Source organism: Leptodactylus fuscus, chromosome 1 (genome assembly GCF_031893055.1).
Source record: "Leptodactylus fuscus isolate aLepFus1 chromosome 1, aLepFus1.hap2, whole genome shotgun sequence".
In the NCBI taxonomy this organism is placed as follows: domain Eukaryota; kingdom Metazoa; phylum Chordata; class Amphibia; order Anura; family Leptodactylidae; genus Leptodactylus; species Leptodactylus fuscus.
The window spans coordinates 105,857,636-105,874,188 of record NC_134265.1 but is presented as its reverse complement, the minus strand read 5'-3'; the positions used below and the strand labels follow the sequence as shown (position 1 = coordinate 105,874,188).

The following is a 16,553-nucleotide window of genomic DNA, read 5'->3' as shown; positions in this document are numbered from 1 at the left end:
CTAGAAGTTTCTTTCTGGCAACTAATCTTTTAGACTAATATATATATATATATATATATATATATATATATATATATATATATATATATATATTGCTGTGGTGCTCAAAACAAAAGCAATGTATTCCAGTCCATGATGGAATATGCATCTACAGAATGTTGTCCATCCCTGTAGTCCTCTGTTATCAGCCAGTGACACACTCCACCAAGGTCATGAACTATTCATTTAAGCAATACTATTTGCATCCTAACAATTACTAGGAACAACACAGCCACTTTTAAAGGCATGCAAAATGCAGTGGCTATTGAGAAAGCCGCACGAACAGCAGGGTAAGCATGAAAACATTTTGTAAATCAAATTAACCACATTCTTCTTAAAATGCCGCGTCCGCAATCTCAATTATCCACAATAATTCAACAAACTAGAAACTTTAAATAAAATTCAATCATAAAAAGTAACAATTTGCAGTAAGTTCTCAACGAACATCTCAATTCAGAATGTAAGCCCTTTCACCACCTCCACAAACCCCAGTTCTTAGCATCTGGTATTAGTCGCCCCTCCATTGATACTAACGCAGTTAAAATATTTTTTTCTCTAACCCCTACAATTCCCAAGCATTTAATGCGGTTACTTTTGATGCCCAATGTTGCTTGGGCACTGTACTGTCAAGAGGGCCGTGTCAGGAATAGGAAAGGGGTGAGATTCTGAACTCCAAATTGAGGTGAACAGTGTCAGAGCACAGAATCCCACCCCTGGTCTACTCCTGTCTGACACCGCCCATCTGACTGTACAGAGCCTAAACGGCATATCAGGCACCAAAACTAACAGCACTTATTGCTCAGGTATGGTGGAGACTATAGAAAAAACTCCAATTGTGCCAAAGGAGTCGTAGAATCTATTAAATGATGCAAAGAGCTGGACTTGATGGAAGTGATGAAAGTTTCCCTTTAATTTATATTACTGAAAGTAAATAGCGTACATTTACATAGCCGTACACATAATTAAAAGGCTTGTCCAAGATCGCCATACACATGCCTGAGAGTAAGCAATGGTATAAATAAAAAATATAAAGATTATTTACCCAATATACTACCACCCCAGTGACAACATCCCTACCGATGTCAAGTATATCAGTCATTTGACCACTGGTTTCTGATGTGATGATTGTATGTATACGACATGACTGCCAAGGCCACAGGTTGGGAGCAGTGGTCAGGTGAATGATGTAGGTGACATCATGGCTTCAAGATGGGTTGGGATTTAAAGAAAATAATTTTTTTTAGATTTTTTAATTAATTCCAGTGCCTACTGTCAGACAATTTTCTGAATATCTAATGTTAGTCATGACAATGCATGTCTGCTAACAAGTATGCAGATGACCCGCCACTTCTACTACAGCACATTAGGCTAAACTCTCAAAAGTCACATTAAGAGCTTTTTTCCCTCAAGGTTCATGACCAATGCTTTAGAGCAAGTTAGTCAGGACAGGAGGATATATGTATAGTAGTTTCTGAATTGCATTTACCACATTTTTATTAACAATAACTTCAATAGTAAAAATGTATTTTCAGGTACATGAAAATGCCTCCACTTCCATTATCCCACGCTGGTCAGATTATAACAATGAACTATCACGTGTAATAAGAAACAGCGGGTGACAATGGCAGTGACACCTACTCATTGGCTTTACCGATAGGTACCTCCACCCTCTCAGCAACAGCGAAACCTCTCATTACTGTACAGGTGACAGAATGACATCATTTACCATCCACAGAAGCAATGGAAAGAAAACTGGCACTGGTGTCTCAATCCACAGAAAAGCAGCGCCCATCACACAGTCAGAGCATAAAATGCAATATGCTGCTGTAACATAGGACAAAGAACATTTGCCAAAGGTTCATGAGGATTAATGTGAGATATGAAACACAGATAAACAGCGCATCAACTACAAATAAGGTGACGTGACCCGTTCTTACCTCTAAGGCTTCCAGGGTATTGAAGCTGGCAATTGCAAAACCATCAATTATATCCTCCTCCTGAGAACTGGATTCTCTCCGCTTACGTCTGGGCGGTCTGGCATTTCTGGCTGAAGCAGCTGGATTTTTACCATTCTGATTTGAATTCTCCTTTCCCAGGCCCCTTTCAGCTTCGGAGCCAGAGGAGGGGCTCTGGTTTCGGGGATCCCTGACAGATGGGTCTCTTCTCCTCACCCTGTCCCTTTGAGACCGGGATCTCCTGCTCTGCTGTTTTATTTTGACATCCATCTTCTTCCAATAAGAAATAAGCTAATTATAAATCCACAGGGAAATTCCAGCCAGTGACCTTGAATCCACAAATCCAATTACTAAGCACAAGTGATACCGAAAACTGGATGCAATGGCTACTTACATGAAGGAGATGTTTAATGCAATATCCATGTAGAAATGGAGAATAATCCAGTGAGGAATTGTACACTTTCCCACAGATGCCTCACAGCTATACAGCCTACTGTTTACTTCTTACGATTTCCTGCACACAAATCCAATTCTGCTCAGTAACCACTTGTATTGCAACTTTTCCGAGCCATTAAATTGCCACAATATTTCCCATTTGCATGGCTGAGACCCTGCCCAAGAACCTTTAAAGGCAGCAGCATCCTGGTGAAGAAGGAGAAGGAGGGGGTCACAAATCCCTCATGTTGTGGTGCTGCTGGGAGGGAGGGAGAGAAGGAGGGAAGTAAGGACACCCCCTCCACCAATATAATAAGAATAAGAAGAAGACCCCTTCGTGCTGTGCCCGGGTGGATGGATGTGGCAGATGTACACAGAGGAAGCAGGAAGATCCTGAAAATCACAGACACTGACTGCCGAGCCTCTGCCTCTTCTGTGCCGCTTGTGCCATTCTCCTCTTTCTCTCTTTAAATCCCCTCCATTCTCGGTCCGGATGGGGTGCTGGACGGAACCCCCTGGCCTCCCTGGCTCCTTCGGGTCACCGATCGTCCAATCCTACAAGCAGACACAAATAGGGAAGATGTTAGATCAGCGATCGGAGCTCTTAAAGAGACAGGAGGAGGGGGAGGAAATGTTCTCCTCACTGAATTGTACAGTGCAGCAGAAAAAAAAAAAAAAAGCCCAAAGCAGATAAGTGACGTACTTCCGGCAGCCTGTAATTACCAGAGGAAGTCAGCCACTTTATTAGAGTTTACACCGGCTCCGGGCTTAACCCTTTCAGCGCAGATAGTGAGGGGAGGACGAGGGCGGCGGGGCCGGGAGATTTCTTCCCTTCCCTCTCTCCCCCCCCCCCCTCCTCTCCCTCCCTTTCCTCCCCCACGCTGGCTTGGGTGCTCTAGCAGAGCTATTGTTCTAGTTAGAATAGGAACTGTTTGCCTCCCTCTTGTCTGTGTGTTCTTCAGTAAAGCTTCGGGCCTGTGTTTACTCCTTTCCCCCCCTCCCTCACATGTCAGATAGCTAGTTGTCGAATGCATGCATGCTGTGGGGCTAGGAAGTACTGGTATGGGGTGGGGTAAGATGGAACACTCAGGGAGATTTCTTCCTGGAGCTCTGCCTTGCCCTGCTCTATGAGGTATGGGATCGTATTTATTTATTATGCAAGTATTGTATGTGGTGTATCATATGCGCTGCGTCACAGTACTTTGTAATACTTTGGATGGACGACCGATCGTGAATAAAGCTATTTCAATCACGGCGGGACCGGGAGAGCGGGCGGCGCGGACCCTGACGGGCGAGCAGTCTGCTGTGTACAGAGCCCTAGTGACGTCTTAGGGTGCATTCACACGGTGTAACGTGCCGCGTGATGTGGCACGTGTACGCCGCGTGACCCTTTGCGTGCCGTACACACTCCCATTCATTTCAATGGGAGCGGGGATCGTATGCGCCGTGCTAGTTTGCGGCCGTGCAAAGGGTCACGCGGCGTACACGTGCCACATCACGCGGCACGTTACACCGTGTGAATGCACCCTTACTAGTCACAGCAGCTTCTGGGAAAAAAAAAAAAAAACCTGAACGTAGATACAACCAAGCAAACCTATGAGAGCAATGTCTGCACCACCATATCATACCAGACAGCTGAGGGCCGCTGGACAAGAACACTTAGGGCCCTTGGTTTCCAATATCTCAGCACAGAATCCCTATGTCTCCTTAACATTTCACCTGTGAACCAGTAGCTTATACGTAGGATAGGTATGGCGACCGGGCCCGCTAACCCACTGGGCCTCTGTGCAAGTGTATAGGGCTGGGGCACATATGGCTCTGAGGTGCCAGTTCTACTGCCCCACTCTTCCTGTATACCTGTTTGTGGGCATCATCAAAATAATTGTAGGGATTTTCGCATCATAGATTTCTGGGATCAGTGTTGCATTGCCCCTGCTACAGGGGCGGTGCCCGTCCCCTACTGACTGGCCAGGGATTGCCTTTATGGCAGCTCTCCTGACCTCTTTTTTTGCTTTTTTAGTAAATATTAGAATAATTCATAAAATAAGAAAAAGCTGCTACAGGTAAATGCAGAGGTATAGGGCTGTAGAGCTGCTAGGCCAAACCTCCAAATCTGTCTGACTTATTCATAAATGGCTGACAACCAAGGTCAGTCAGATGCAGTAAATATCCTCGAAATTAATAAAAAAAAATTCTGTGACTTTTTGCATGTAAGTAAATAAGCAAAAAGCTATGCATTTGCATTTGGTAACTATCTCCCAATAGTTATTAGTGCAGTTTTGCATATATTTTTTTCTGCCTTTCTTTCTCCTATTAGGCTGAGGCCCCATGTAGATAGTCACAGCTGAAAAGCGCTGCAGGAAAAACCGGGGCAGAAATGTATCGCAGTTATTCCTGCAGCGCTTTTCACAGAAAGTTTACACCTATACTAAAACACCGACATGTTGGGTTTTACAATAAAACAAGCATTTTTGAAATGGCATCATTTCCACTGCAGATTTTTTTTTTTCTGCAATGAGGGGATTGGGATTAGCCAGAATCTCTTCACTTTGCAGGTACTGTAAAACAATATGGTTTTCTACCGCAACCAAATCGCAGCATTTACGCTACATGGGGCCTATAGAAGTCTGTAGGAAAATGCCAAGCCAGACTATGCTTCATTTTGAAAAAAAGAAAACCCAAAATGGATAAAACAGAAAGTAATATACTGTATATACTTGAGTATAAGCCGAATTTTTCAGCCCAGTTTTTGTCCTGAAAAAGCCTCCCTCGGCTTATACTCGAGTCAGCAAAAAAAAAAAATTTTTTTTTTTTTTTCAATTTAGGAGGGTGGGTGGGAGTCTATGACCAGCCACAATATCAATGTATAGAATCTCCCATAAAATAGTGCAAAAAAAAAGTGCAGTGCTCCTGTTCCGTCGGGAAGAGGTTAATAGGAGCACTGCAGATACCCTATATTCAGCCAGGCTGAATTCCAAGTGGGGGAAGAAAAAACAGTCCTCAAGCTCAGGGAAGAGGCAGACAGACAACCAAAACACCCCCTCCCCTTCCCCAGCATCTACTAAACCCAAAAACTCTGGCCATTTTAATTTTTGAAATTTTCCAGTAGCTGCTGCATTTCCCCCCCTAGGCTTATACTCGAGTCAATAAGTTTTCCCAGTTTTTTGTGGTAAAATTAGGGGGGTCGGCTTATATTCGAGTCGGCTTATACTCGAGTATATACAGTATATTGGGATTTTCATAAACTACTGCCATGCCGAGTCCGGCCGTGAGCGACATGGAGTGATTTCAGCTCTCCGCGGTGAAACCGTTTTTTTTTAAACCGGTCACAGAGTACTGCATGTCCGACTCTGTGTCCGGTTTAAAAAAAAACGGTTTAGCCGCGGAGAGCATAAAACGCTCACGGCCGGACACTTTTCAAACCCATTCAAATGAATGGGTTTGAAAGATGACAGCAGGTTTCTGTCTCCTGCCTTGTTTTGTGCAGAAAACGAAAACTTGCAGAACAGAGTCCCAGGCGCAGATGTGAATGAGCCCTGAGGCAATTTACATACAAAAGGTAGGTGTGGAATAGCCTTTCTAAGGGCCCCTTCACATGGAGTATATGCTCACTGACACTGAATTTCTATAGAGAAAAAAAGCAGCCCATTCATTTCTATGGGGAGCGCACGTATGCCGGCTCCCATAGAAAGCAATAGGATCTGTTTTCACGCCGCTGATACGGAACGTGTTACACGTTCAGAATCAGCGAGAGTATACTCCGTGTGAAGGGGCCCTAAAGGCTATGCAAGGATGTGATTAGTTAAAAATGACTTTTGCCAATGATAGAGCCCCTTTAAAAAAATGAATGGGATTTTTCATATGAAACCGCATTTTTATGTAAAAAGTAAATGTAACCCCACTCATTGATTTTACCTGCATATCATAACAGGCTGCACAGTTTTGCTGTTACCCCACAGCCTGTAATGATATCCAGTTGAAATTCATAGCATTTTCTTGTACTAAAGAACTGCATGCCATTTTTAATGTCCATTACCATAGAGGTGAGATGGATAGTAACATGCACTAGTCCTTGCATTAAACCAGCTTTTCACAGAAACCAAACCACAGATGACCCAGAATTTGATGTGACTATAGCCACATCCCAGGTACACCGTATCTCAGCACCTTAAAATAGTAATGTGAAAAGAAGAGGTGGTTTGCGACACTCTTTATCTTCTAAAATTCCAACTTTAATACATCTTCATTAAAATGACAGATTGCACACGATAGAAAAAAGTGATGATGAAAAAACTAACATGGTGAGTGCGTTAAAAAACCGCTAACGCTTTTCAGGGTAGAGGTCCCCCTTAACCCCTTCCCGCCAATGGCACTTTTTGACTTCCTGACCAAGCTCGATTTTTCAAAACTGACATGTGTCACTTTATGTGGCAATAACTTTGGAACGCTTTAACTTACCAAAGTGATTTTGAGATTGTTTTTTCGTAACACATTGTACTTCATGTTAGTGGTAAATTTTGGTAGATATGTTTTGTGTTTAGTTATGAAAAAATAGGAAATTTTGTGGAAATTTTGAAAAATATGCATTTTATAAAGTTTGAAATGATGTGCATTGCATACAGATAGTGAGACCGCCAAAATTATATCATAAATCTCATGTCCCAGATCTCCGCTTTATGTCGGCACCAAACTTTAGGCGCCCTTTTATTTTTTACCGACATTATAAGGTTTACAAGTGAAACAACAATATTCAAAATTTTCAAGAAATTTCCAAAACCCATTTTTTAAGGGACTAATCCAGTTATGAAGGGGTTTTGAAAGACCCTTGTATTAAATCCCCCCATAAATCCCCCCATTTTCAAAACTGCACCCCTTAAATAAGCCAAAACAACATATACCTACTATTTTAACCCTATAAGTGCTTAGCAGGAATTAATACAAATTGGAGGTGAAATTTTCAAATTTGATTTTATTTCACTAATATTTTCGTTTAGCCCTAGAATTTGCACATTCACAAGGGGTTAAAGGAGAAAATGCATCCCACAATTTGTTATGCAAGTTCTCCCGACTACCATAGTACCCCACATGTGGGTGTAAACTAATATATGGATGCACAGCGAGACGCAGAAGGGAAGGCGCACCAAGGAGCTTTTAGAGGGCAGATCTGGCTGTGATCAGTTTCAGGAATCATGTCGCATTTACAAAGCCCTTGAGGTGTCAAAACAGTGGAAACCTCTAGAAAGTGACCCCATTTTGAAAACCACACCCCTCAATGTATTTATCAAGTGATGTAGTAGCATTAGTAACCCCGAAGTGAATGTGTAAGCTGTGCGGAGTAAATTGGGCACACCAAATCCCATTCTATTTTCCCACTAGCTCCTATGACATGGACGGGGAAGAGGGGCATTCTGGGGGATCAGCGCTGGTGTCTTCTCTCTCATAAGCTCTAAATATGGGGTGTCCCCTGAAAATGCTCACACCGATTACACATTTCCTTCTAGTCGCATCCACTTACGTTCTAATGATTTGGCGACTTTTGGGGTTTTTGTCTTCACATTGTACAAGGTAGATTTTTATTTTCTGGCAATGTGGCCATATGAGGGCTTATTGTTTGCGGTATTAGATGTACTTCTCAATGCCACCATTTTGGGGCCTGTAACTTATTGACTACATTTTATTAACTCTTTCTGGGTGGGATGTAAAAGGAAACATCAATTCTGGCATTGCTTTCTAGCATTTATTTTTTCCCCCGTGCAGAGTACAGCATAAGTAACATGTTACCTTTATTCTGCGGGTCGGTATGGTTACGGCGTCACCTCATTTATATGATTTTTTTTAATGCGTTGCTATTCTGCAGAATAAAATTCAATTTAGGGAAAAAAATCAATTATTTTTGCATCGCCATCTTCTGAAAGGCGTAGCATTTTTATTTTTCGGTAGACAGAGCTGGTTGAGGGCTTATTTTTTTGCGGGATGACCTCTGCTTTTTATTGGTACCATTTTGGTTTTCATCTGACCATTTGATTACTTTTTATTGAACATTTTGTAAGGGAAAGGTGGTGAATAATCATTATTTTGTGCGTTTTTCTACTTTTTTTTTACGCTGTTCGCCGTTCGGGTTAAATAATGTTTTAATTTGATTGTTCAGGTTATTACGGACGCGGCAATACCAAATATGTAATGTTTTTTTTCTATTTTTTCTTTATTTTACATAGTAAAACATTTTATATGGGGAAAAAGGGATTTTTGGGGCTTTATTTATTTCTAATTTAAACTTTTTTATTTTTACTTTTTTATCACTTTTTTTTTTCTGTCCCCATGGGGGATTGAAGCAGTGATCACTGCTTCACTATATGTATCTGCAATACACGTGTTACACGTGTATTGCAGAACACAGGAAGCTGTCAGCCTGTGTGGACTCACGGGCTGACAGCTTCCTTTACGGCAGGATCAACCAGGTACGAGGACGGGGACGGCATGGGGCAGACCTGGGGTCACTGATCAGACCCCGGGCTGCCCCCTACGAACACGGACACCCCCTGAAACCGGCGCGGGGGGTGCCGATCGGCACCATAGAAAAACGAAACCCCTGAGATGCCGGAGGTCATGTTGACCGCCGGCATCTCAGGGGTTAACACCCGCGATCGGACCCGGTTACGACCGCGGGTGTTACAGGGCATAGTCAGCCGTGTATTACGGCTGACACCCGCAGCGCATGGTGCGCACACAGGTTCTGTGTGCGCACCATGCAGCCGCAGTAATAGTACGGCGGTTTACGGGAAGCCCTTCCCGGCTGCACCGTACTATTACTGACGATGTCGGGAAGGGGTTAATCATAGCGGGGGACGCTATGATTAAGGGGGACCTCTATCCCAGTAAGAGCTGTCAGCTGAGCTGATGCAGTCAAATTGGTTCCTTTCCTAACCAAATAAACTTGTCCTGATACCTACCTGCATCCTCTTATGTCCCCAACACGAAGATTTTAAAGAACATTTTCTTCTAAGGCAACTTTGCAAACAATGGTGAAATTTGCACATTATATCTACATCTGGTCACGGTTTACACTGCAATTATGTAAATTTACAGCAACATTCCCTAACAGCTAGAATATGCTGTGGCATTCAAAGCAAACCTATAACCAGTGAAGGTTTTTTTTTTATTTCCACTGCATATGAATGGATTGGTATCTTTACAATGAATTGGGTTTTACAATTGGATTTTTGATGCAAATTTGTGAGCCCAATCTTAGGGGAGGTTCACACTTGCGCCTGCTGCCTGTCAAAATTGCAGAACAACAGATTGGGGACGGCTTGAAACTGCTTTTTTTTTTTTTTTCGCACGGACACAAAGTCGGACATGCAGAACTGTGTGTCCATTGAAAAAAATGGTTTCACAGTGGAGAGGCTGCAAACGGACGCTTGCGGATTGCTTTAAAAACCCATTGAAGTGAATGGGTTTTTAAACGGAACGTATGCAAGCCATCCCCAATCTGTTTTTCTGTAATTTTGGCGTATTCATGGCGAACGGACACAGGTGCAAGTGTGAACGCGCTTAGGTGTCAGGCACTCAGCAGTGTAGCTACCTCCACTTGAGTGCAGTGTGGGAAGTTTCAGTACAGGAGCTAGCTCTGCAGGACCACATTATCATCTACAGCATGCCGAAGCACGTCTCCTGCTACTGCATAGGTAAGTATGGCTGACAATGTGCACACATACTGAAGACAGTGGCCTAGGAAGCACATCTCCTGCCAGTGCAAAGGTAAGTATGGCTGATAATGTGCACACATACTGAAGACAGTGGCCTAGGAAGCACATCTCCTGCCAGTGCATAGGTAAGTATGGCTGACAATGTGCACACATACTGAAGACAGTGGCCTAGGAAGCACGTCTCCTGCCAGTGCATAGGTAAGTATGGCTGACAATGTGCACACATACTGAAGACAGTGGCCTAGGAAGCACATCTCCTGCCAGTGCAAAGGTAAGTATGGCTGATAATGTGCACACATACTGAAGACAGTGGCCTAGGAAGCACATCTCCTGCCAGTGCATAGGTAAGTATGGCTGATAATGTGCACACATACTGAAGACAGTGGCCTAGGAAGCACATCTCCTGCTACTGCATAGGTAAGTATGGCTGACAATGTGCACACATACTGAAGACAGTGGCCTAGGAAGCACGTCTCCTGCTACTGCATAGGCAAGTATGGCTGACAATGTGCACACATATTGAAGACAGTGGCCTAGGAAGCACATCTCCTGCCAGTGCATAGGTAAGTATGGCTGACAATGTGCACACATACTGAAGACAGTGGCCTAGGAAGCACATCTCCTGCCAGTGCATAGGTAAGTATGGCTGACAATGTGCACACATACTGAAGACAGTGGCCTAGGAAGCACGTCTCCTGCCAGTGCATAGGTAAGTATGGCTGACAATGTGCACACATACTGAAGACAGTGGCCTAGGAAGCACGTCTTCTGCCAGTGCATAGGTAAGTATGGCTGACAATGTGCACACATACTGAAGTCAGTGGCCTAAGAAGCACGTCTTCTGCCAGTGCATAGGTAAGTATGGCTGACAATGTGCACACATACTGAAGTCAGTGGCCTAGGAAGCACGCCTCCTGCTACTGCATAGGTAAGTATGGCTGACAATGTGCACACATATTGAAGTCAGTGGCCTAGGAAGCACGTCTCCTGCCAGTTCATAGGTAAGTATGGCTGACAATGTGCACACATACTGAAGTCAGTGGCCTAGGAAGCACGTCTCCTGCCAGTTCATAGGTAAGTATGGCTGACAATGTGCACACATACTGAAGACAGTGGCCTTGGAAGCACGTCTCCTGCTACTGCATAGGTAAGTATGGCACACAGCATGCTATTGCCTGAGGTTGGGAGGACAAGCATCTATCAATAATAAAACACATTGAACAACACTAATTTCCATAGACCTTCTACACACACAGATGCAAACTATATGGGAAAGGAACAATTGCTGCTATGATTCCCCCCTCCCCATACCTTTTCCTGTGTTGTTGATAGCACATCTATATTTATTCAAGACAATGTGCTGTTGACAATCGAGCATCTTTATACTTCATAAAAGATGCCATCATCAGATGTTTGCTGGTTTACCAGGATATCACTTACACAAGCCTAGCAATGATTGTTCCTGAAAACTGGTCTGCTAATTTGTATGTGAATCCTCTCTACCCCATGGCAGCACATTGTGGGTATAACAGACATTACTAGCAATGTATCCAGCTATTAGGCTGCCATCAGTGGGCAGGGATTCAGATGCATGTGGTTGCTGGCTGCCATGTTTGCCATCACCCTTTAGAAGCAGAGTTTTCAAGCACATAACCAATTATATTATTGCCTTCTGATAATTTTCCTTTAGAAATGGGGGTATACTGCAAGTCTATATGAAGCCTTAGGCTTCTTTACACAGAAATGTTTATGTGCAATGTACATGGTCATATATGGGAAGACACTGTAGATTTTTATTTATTGACCATCCTCTTAGTAGTAAAAGCCACATGAGCAAAGTGTGACAATATTTTTCTAGAATGGGTTTCTAACATCTCTTTTTGTTTCTCGCAGATACCATTAAAGCACTACCATGTGACCTCAGATTCCAAGACCCGCCACCTGTTCTTCTGCACTACCTTTACTGTGAAAATCTCTCTCAACCCCTCTCATCACTTGTTCCCCTTTCTCTCACACACTGCCTACTTTCTGACAGTCAAGTCACCATGCCCCGTTATCTTCCCCAGTGTTAGTAATAGCAGTATGTGCAAGACTTGTGGCGACATCGTCCTCACAGTGAAGGTGCTGGCAGGAACATAGTGCTATGAACTCTGCACTGGTTTTCAGAAACAAGAAATAAACATGAGTACATGGACAAGACAAGGGAGACAGCCTATTTTGAATCCAATTTGATGGTTAAAAATCCATGCTGGATTTTCACTATTCGACTAAGGCCCCACATAGCAAGACGCAGTGAAAAAGCTCTGCAGGAAAAAACGCAGCAGAAAAGCATTCCGGTTTTTCCCACATCACTTTTCACATATAGTCCACAGAGTTTTCCTCTGCGGACTTTCTGCTTCAGTTATACCTATTGGGAAACTGCTGACGTTTCCGTTTGTATAATTAACATGCTGCGATTTCCAAAAAGGTAACAGTTTTGGAACTCGCAGCATTTCCACTGCATGTATTTTTGTGCATTGTTTAGATGGGATTTACTAGTATCCCATCCACTTTTCAGGGACAGTAAAATGCACATTTTGTGCTGCAGTGTTTACGTCACGTGGGATCCCGGCCTAAAGGGGTTTTCCCACACGTATCCCCTATCCACATGATAGCGCATAAGTGTCTGATCATTTGGGGGTCCATCTGGTGACCTCTGGCAGTCTCATAGAAATAACTTAACATGTACAGTACTTAATTGATATAGATCACTGGAGGTTTTAAGAACTGGCTTCACCAAACGCCCTGACATTTAGCCCCTATACTGTGGATAGAGAATAAGTGTTATTAGTGGGAAAACTCCATTACCATTTTCAGAATAGAATTATAATGCAAGTATAATACATGAAAACAGAAAGTGGAATGAGGAAAAGGAAGTGGTACTTTAGGATTTACCTTTTCTTTTTTTTTTTGCAATAATTTTGTATTGCCTTATGTTTTTACAACTGAACAAAAGTTTATGCTTGGACAATAGTTTCAGATGCAAATAGTTTGCATTCTTCCTAACATACTAGAAGTCTCTCAATAACCCTATAACGTACACATTTACATATCATATGAGGTTGAGAGCATCAAGTTGAGTTTCAATACTGCGGCAACCACAAGCACCCTAAAGCTAAAGCCCCACATTGTGGAAACGCAGCTTTTTTTGTTGCAGATTTTGCTGTAGTTTTTTGAGCCAAACCAAGAGTGTATATAATAGCGATCGGAAATATATAGGAAGTTCTTATTCTTGCTTAGCCTGCTCAATCCACTCCTGCCTTTGGCTAAAAAAAAGAACCCAGTAAAATCTGCAACAAAAATAGCTGCATTTCCACAGTGTGGGCCCTAAGCCTGAACCCCATTAACCCAAAATGACCAATAGCTGCACAAATTTGCAGGTCAAATTTAAGGTATTATTGCAAATTTGCACAGCAGTTCAAACTTAACTGAACTTGAATTGTTTTGTAAAGAGGAATGGTCCAAAATACCTTCATCCAGGAACTGATTACAAGCTACAGGAAGCGACTAGAGCAGTGGTTCTCAACCTTTCTAATGCCGTGACCCCGCAATACAGTTCCTCATGTTGCAGTGACCCCAAACCAAAAAATAATTTTGGTGGCGGATTTATAGCGGATTTAGGCACTGAGAGTGACGCGGGGAGCCGTGTCACTCTCGGGTCAAAACACACTTGCCACGACTGTCGCGGCTTCTCCCCCCCGGAGTCGGCTCAAATTAATGGGCCAACTCCGGAGATTGCTGTCGGAGAAAGGGCAGCCCGCTTTTTTTTTCCGTGAGCGGCAACATGCCGCTCACGCAAAAAACAAGCCTGGCGGCCTGAATAGACCTCCATTGTGAGGGGGCGGATTATGACGTGGATTTCGGCCATAATCTGCCCCCTCTGTGCCCGTGTGAACAGGCCTTAATTTTGCTACAGTTATGATTCAGAATGTAAATACCTGATATGCATTATGTATTCTCATTGCTACAAATCAAACATAATTTAAACATCCAAAGAAATCCAAAAGTAATCCAGTAACCAGTTTTGCATTAGATTAAAACATTATGTTTTATTAGTCCATTTAAAAAAGGGAATTCCTTTTCTTTAACAGAAAACCAGTGACAATAAATGTAAAAAAGAGACACAGCACTTACATGAAAAAACGTTTTCGGATCACATAGGACAATAGACTGATCCGAAAACGTTTTTTCATGTAAGTGCTGTGTCTCTTTTTTACATTTATTGTCACTGGTTTTCTGTTAAAGAAAAGGAATTCCCTTTTTTAAATGGACTAATAAAACATAATGTTTTAATCTAATGCAAAACTGGTTACTGGATTACTTTTGGATTTCTTTGGATTTTGTATTGGTACCTGCACCGGCAGGATTCCATGGTTCTCCGTGCACCAGTAGTAGCATAAGAAAAAATTCTTTTGCACTAAGACCACGAGAAAACCACAGGGCTGTGAACGTTTTTTTCTACATAATTTAAACATAGTGATTAATCAGAAAAGCTCTGCCTCCAGTTTCATGTCCCCTCATCTCTGCCCCCAGATTCATGTCCCCTCCATCTTTGCCCCCAGATTCATGTCCCCTCCATATTTGCCCCCAGATTCATGTCCCCTCATCTCTGCCCCCAGATTCATGTCCCCTCCATCTCTGCCCCCAGATTCATGTCCCCTCCATCTCTGTCCCCAGATACATGTCCCCTCCATCTCTGCCCCCAGATTCATGTCCCCTCATTTCTGCCCCCAGATTCATCTCTCCTCCATCTCTGCCCCCAGATTCATGTCCCCTCATCTCTGCCCCCAGATTCATCTCTCCTCCATCTCTGCCCCCAGATTCATGTCCCCTCCATCTCTGCCCCCAGATTCATATCTCCTCCATCTCTGCCCCCAGATTCATGTTCCACCTCAGTGTACACATTAAACTTACCTTCTTCTCGCTCCCCCGCCGCTCTCTCTCTCTCTCTCAGTTGTAGGCACGATGTGACGTCATCACATCGCGTCTACACAGCGACTAGCAGCAGCAAAGCAAGGAGCTGAACTGTGACAGCTCCTTACTTTAGCCACGTCTGTATTCGACTCAGATCTGCGTCCTCCGGATGCATATCCGAGTTGAAATCGGGACATACCTCCCTCCAACCGGGACCGCGGGACACGTCACCGAAATCGTGAATGTCCCATGGAAATCGGGACGGTTGAGAGATATGCTGAACCCCCTTTCCCCCATCTTGCTCACACACAGCCTGAACCCCACTATGCTCACACACAGCCTGAAACACCCCCCCATCTTGCTCACACACAGCCTGAAACACCCCCCCATCTTGCTCACACACAGCCTGAAACACCCCTCTATCATACTCACACACAGCCTGCATTCCCCCCCCCCCCTCTTGCTTACACTTGCTGTCTCCTCCCTCCATCTTACCTTCCAGTCTCCACTCACTGCAGCCTTCTCTTCCTGTGTAACTCGGCACTGTACTGAATAGCTCCCCCCACACCAGAGTCCGATCACATGGTCATGACATCATCACAGGTCCTTCAGCCCACTAGGATCTTCCCTGCAGCAAAAGGTAACGCGGTTTCTCAGCGGCTAAAGCCATCGGAAATATGTATTTTCCGATGGCTTTAGGCGACCCCTGTGTTTTGGTCGTTCGACCCCCGCCGGGGTTGCGACCCACAGGTTGAGAACTGAGAGGCTGTTATCTTTGCAAAAGGAGGATCTACTAAATATTAATGTCACTTTTCTGTTGAGGTGCCCAAACTTTTGCACCGGACAAATTTTGGTTTAATGCATATTGCACATTTTCTGTTAGTACAATAAACCTCATTTCAATCCTGAAATATTACTGTGTCCATCAGTTATTAGATATATCAAACTGAAATGGCTGTTGCAAACACCAAAATATTTAGAACTAAAAATGATTAAGATTAATAGGGGTGCCCAAACTTTTTCATAGGACTGTAGGGAGTCTGTCACCAGGGGTAAGATAACATGTGAGATACATTGAGGTCACCTGTATGTAATGCTGTTGAAATTCAGTCCTCTACTGTAAAGATATGTTCATAAAACTGACTATGCAAGTGAGCACCCCCTGCATTTTTATCAGCTGCCTTGCCGATGCTGCTTTGGGAATGACAGGGCCAGACAGAAATGCCAAATTGTTACCTGCCGCTGTATTCTCGCAGTCGGCCATGACTTTCAGTCTGACGCGTGTGCCGATACTGCGGCATGAAACATTTTTTTCCTCACAGCTATTTGAAATATTTTTACTTGTAAAATATAAAATGCACTGAAAATTGTGGAAAACCTGCATGCATTTTTCCCACAACATCTGAATATACCCTCTTTTCTACAGCAGTATACTGATGCAGTATCCTTAAAAATTTTTTTAAAA

The 16,553-nt window shown here is 43.4% G+C and overlaps 1 protein-coding gene across 10 annotated transcripts in view; it reads right to left on the bottom strand.

Annotated features, from left to right (window-relative positions):
• Nucleotides 1–16,553, bottom strand: part of FBRSL1 (fibrosin like 1) — a 386,529-nt gene that overhangs the window by 306,999 nt on the left and 62,977 nt on the right. For 8 of the 10 annotated variants that reach the window (XM_075275111.1, XM_075275070.1, XM_075275129.1 and 5 more), the window contains exon 2: nucleotides 1,977–2,984. In XM_075275111.1, coding sequence (XP_075131212.1) covers nucleotides 1,977–2,264 — 288 coding nt within the window. In that variant the 5' untranslated portion in view covers nucleotides 2,265–2,984. Of the gene's footprint in view, nucleotides 1–1,976; nucleotides 3,085–3,132; nucleotides 3,152–16,553 lie in introns of those variants that run through there. The other 2 variants (XM_075275086.1, XM_075275078.1) reach the window with 2 other exon arrangements.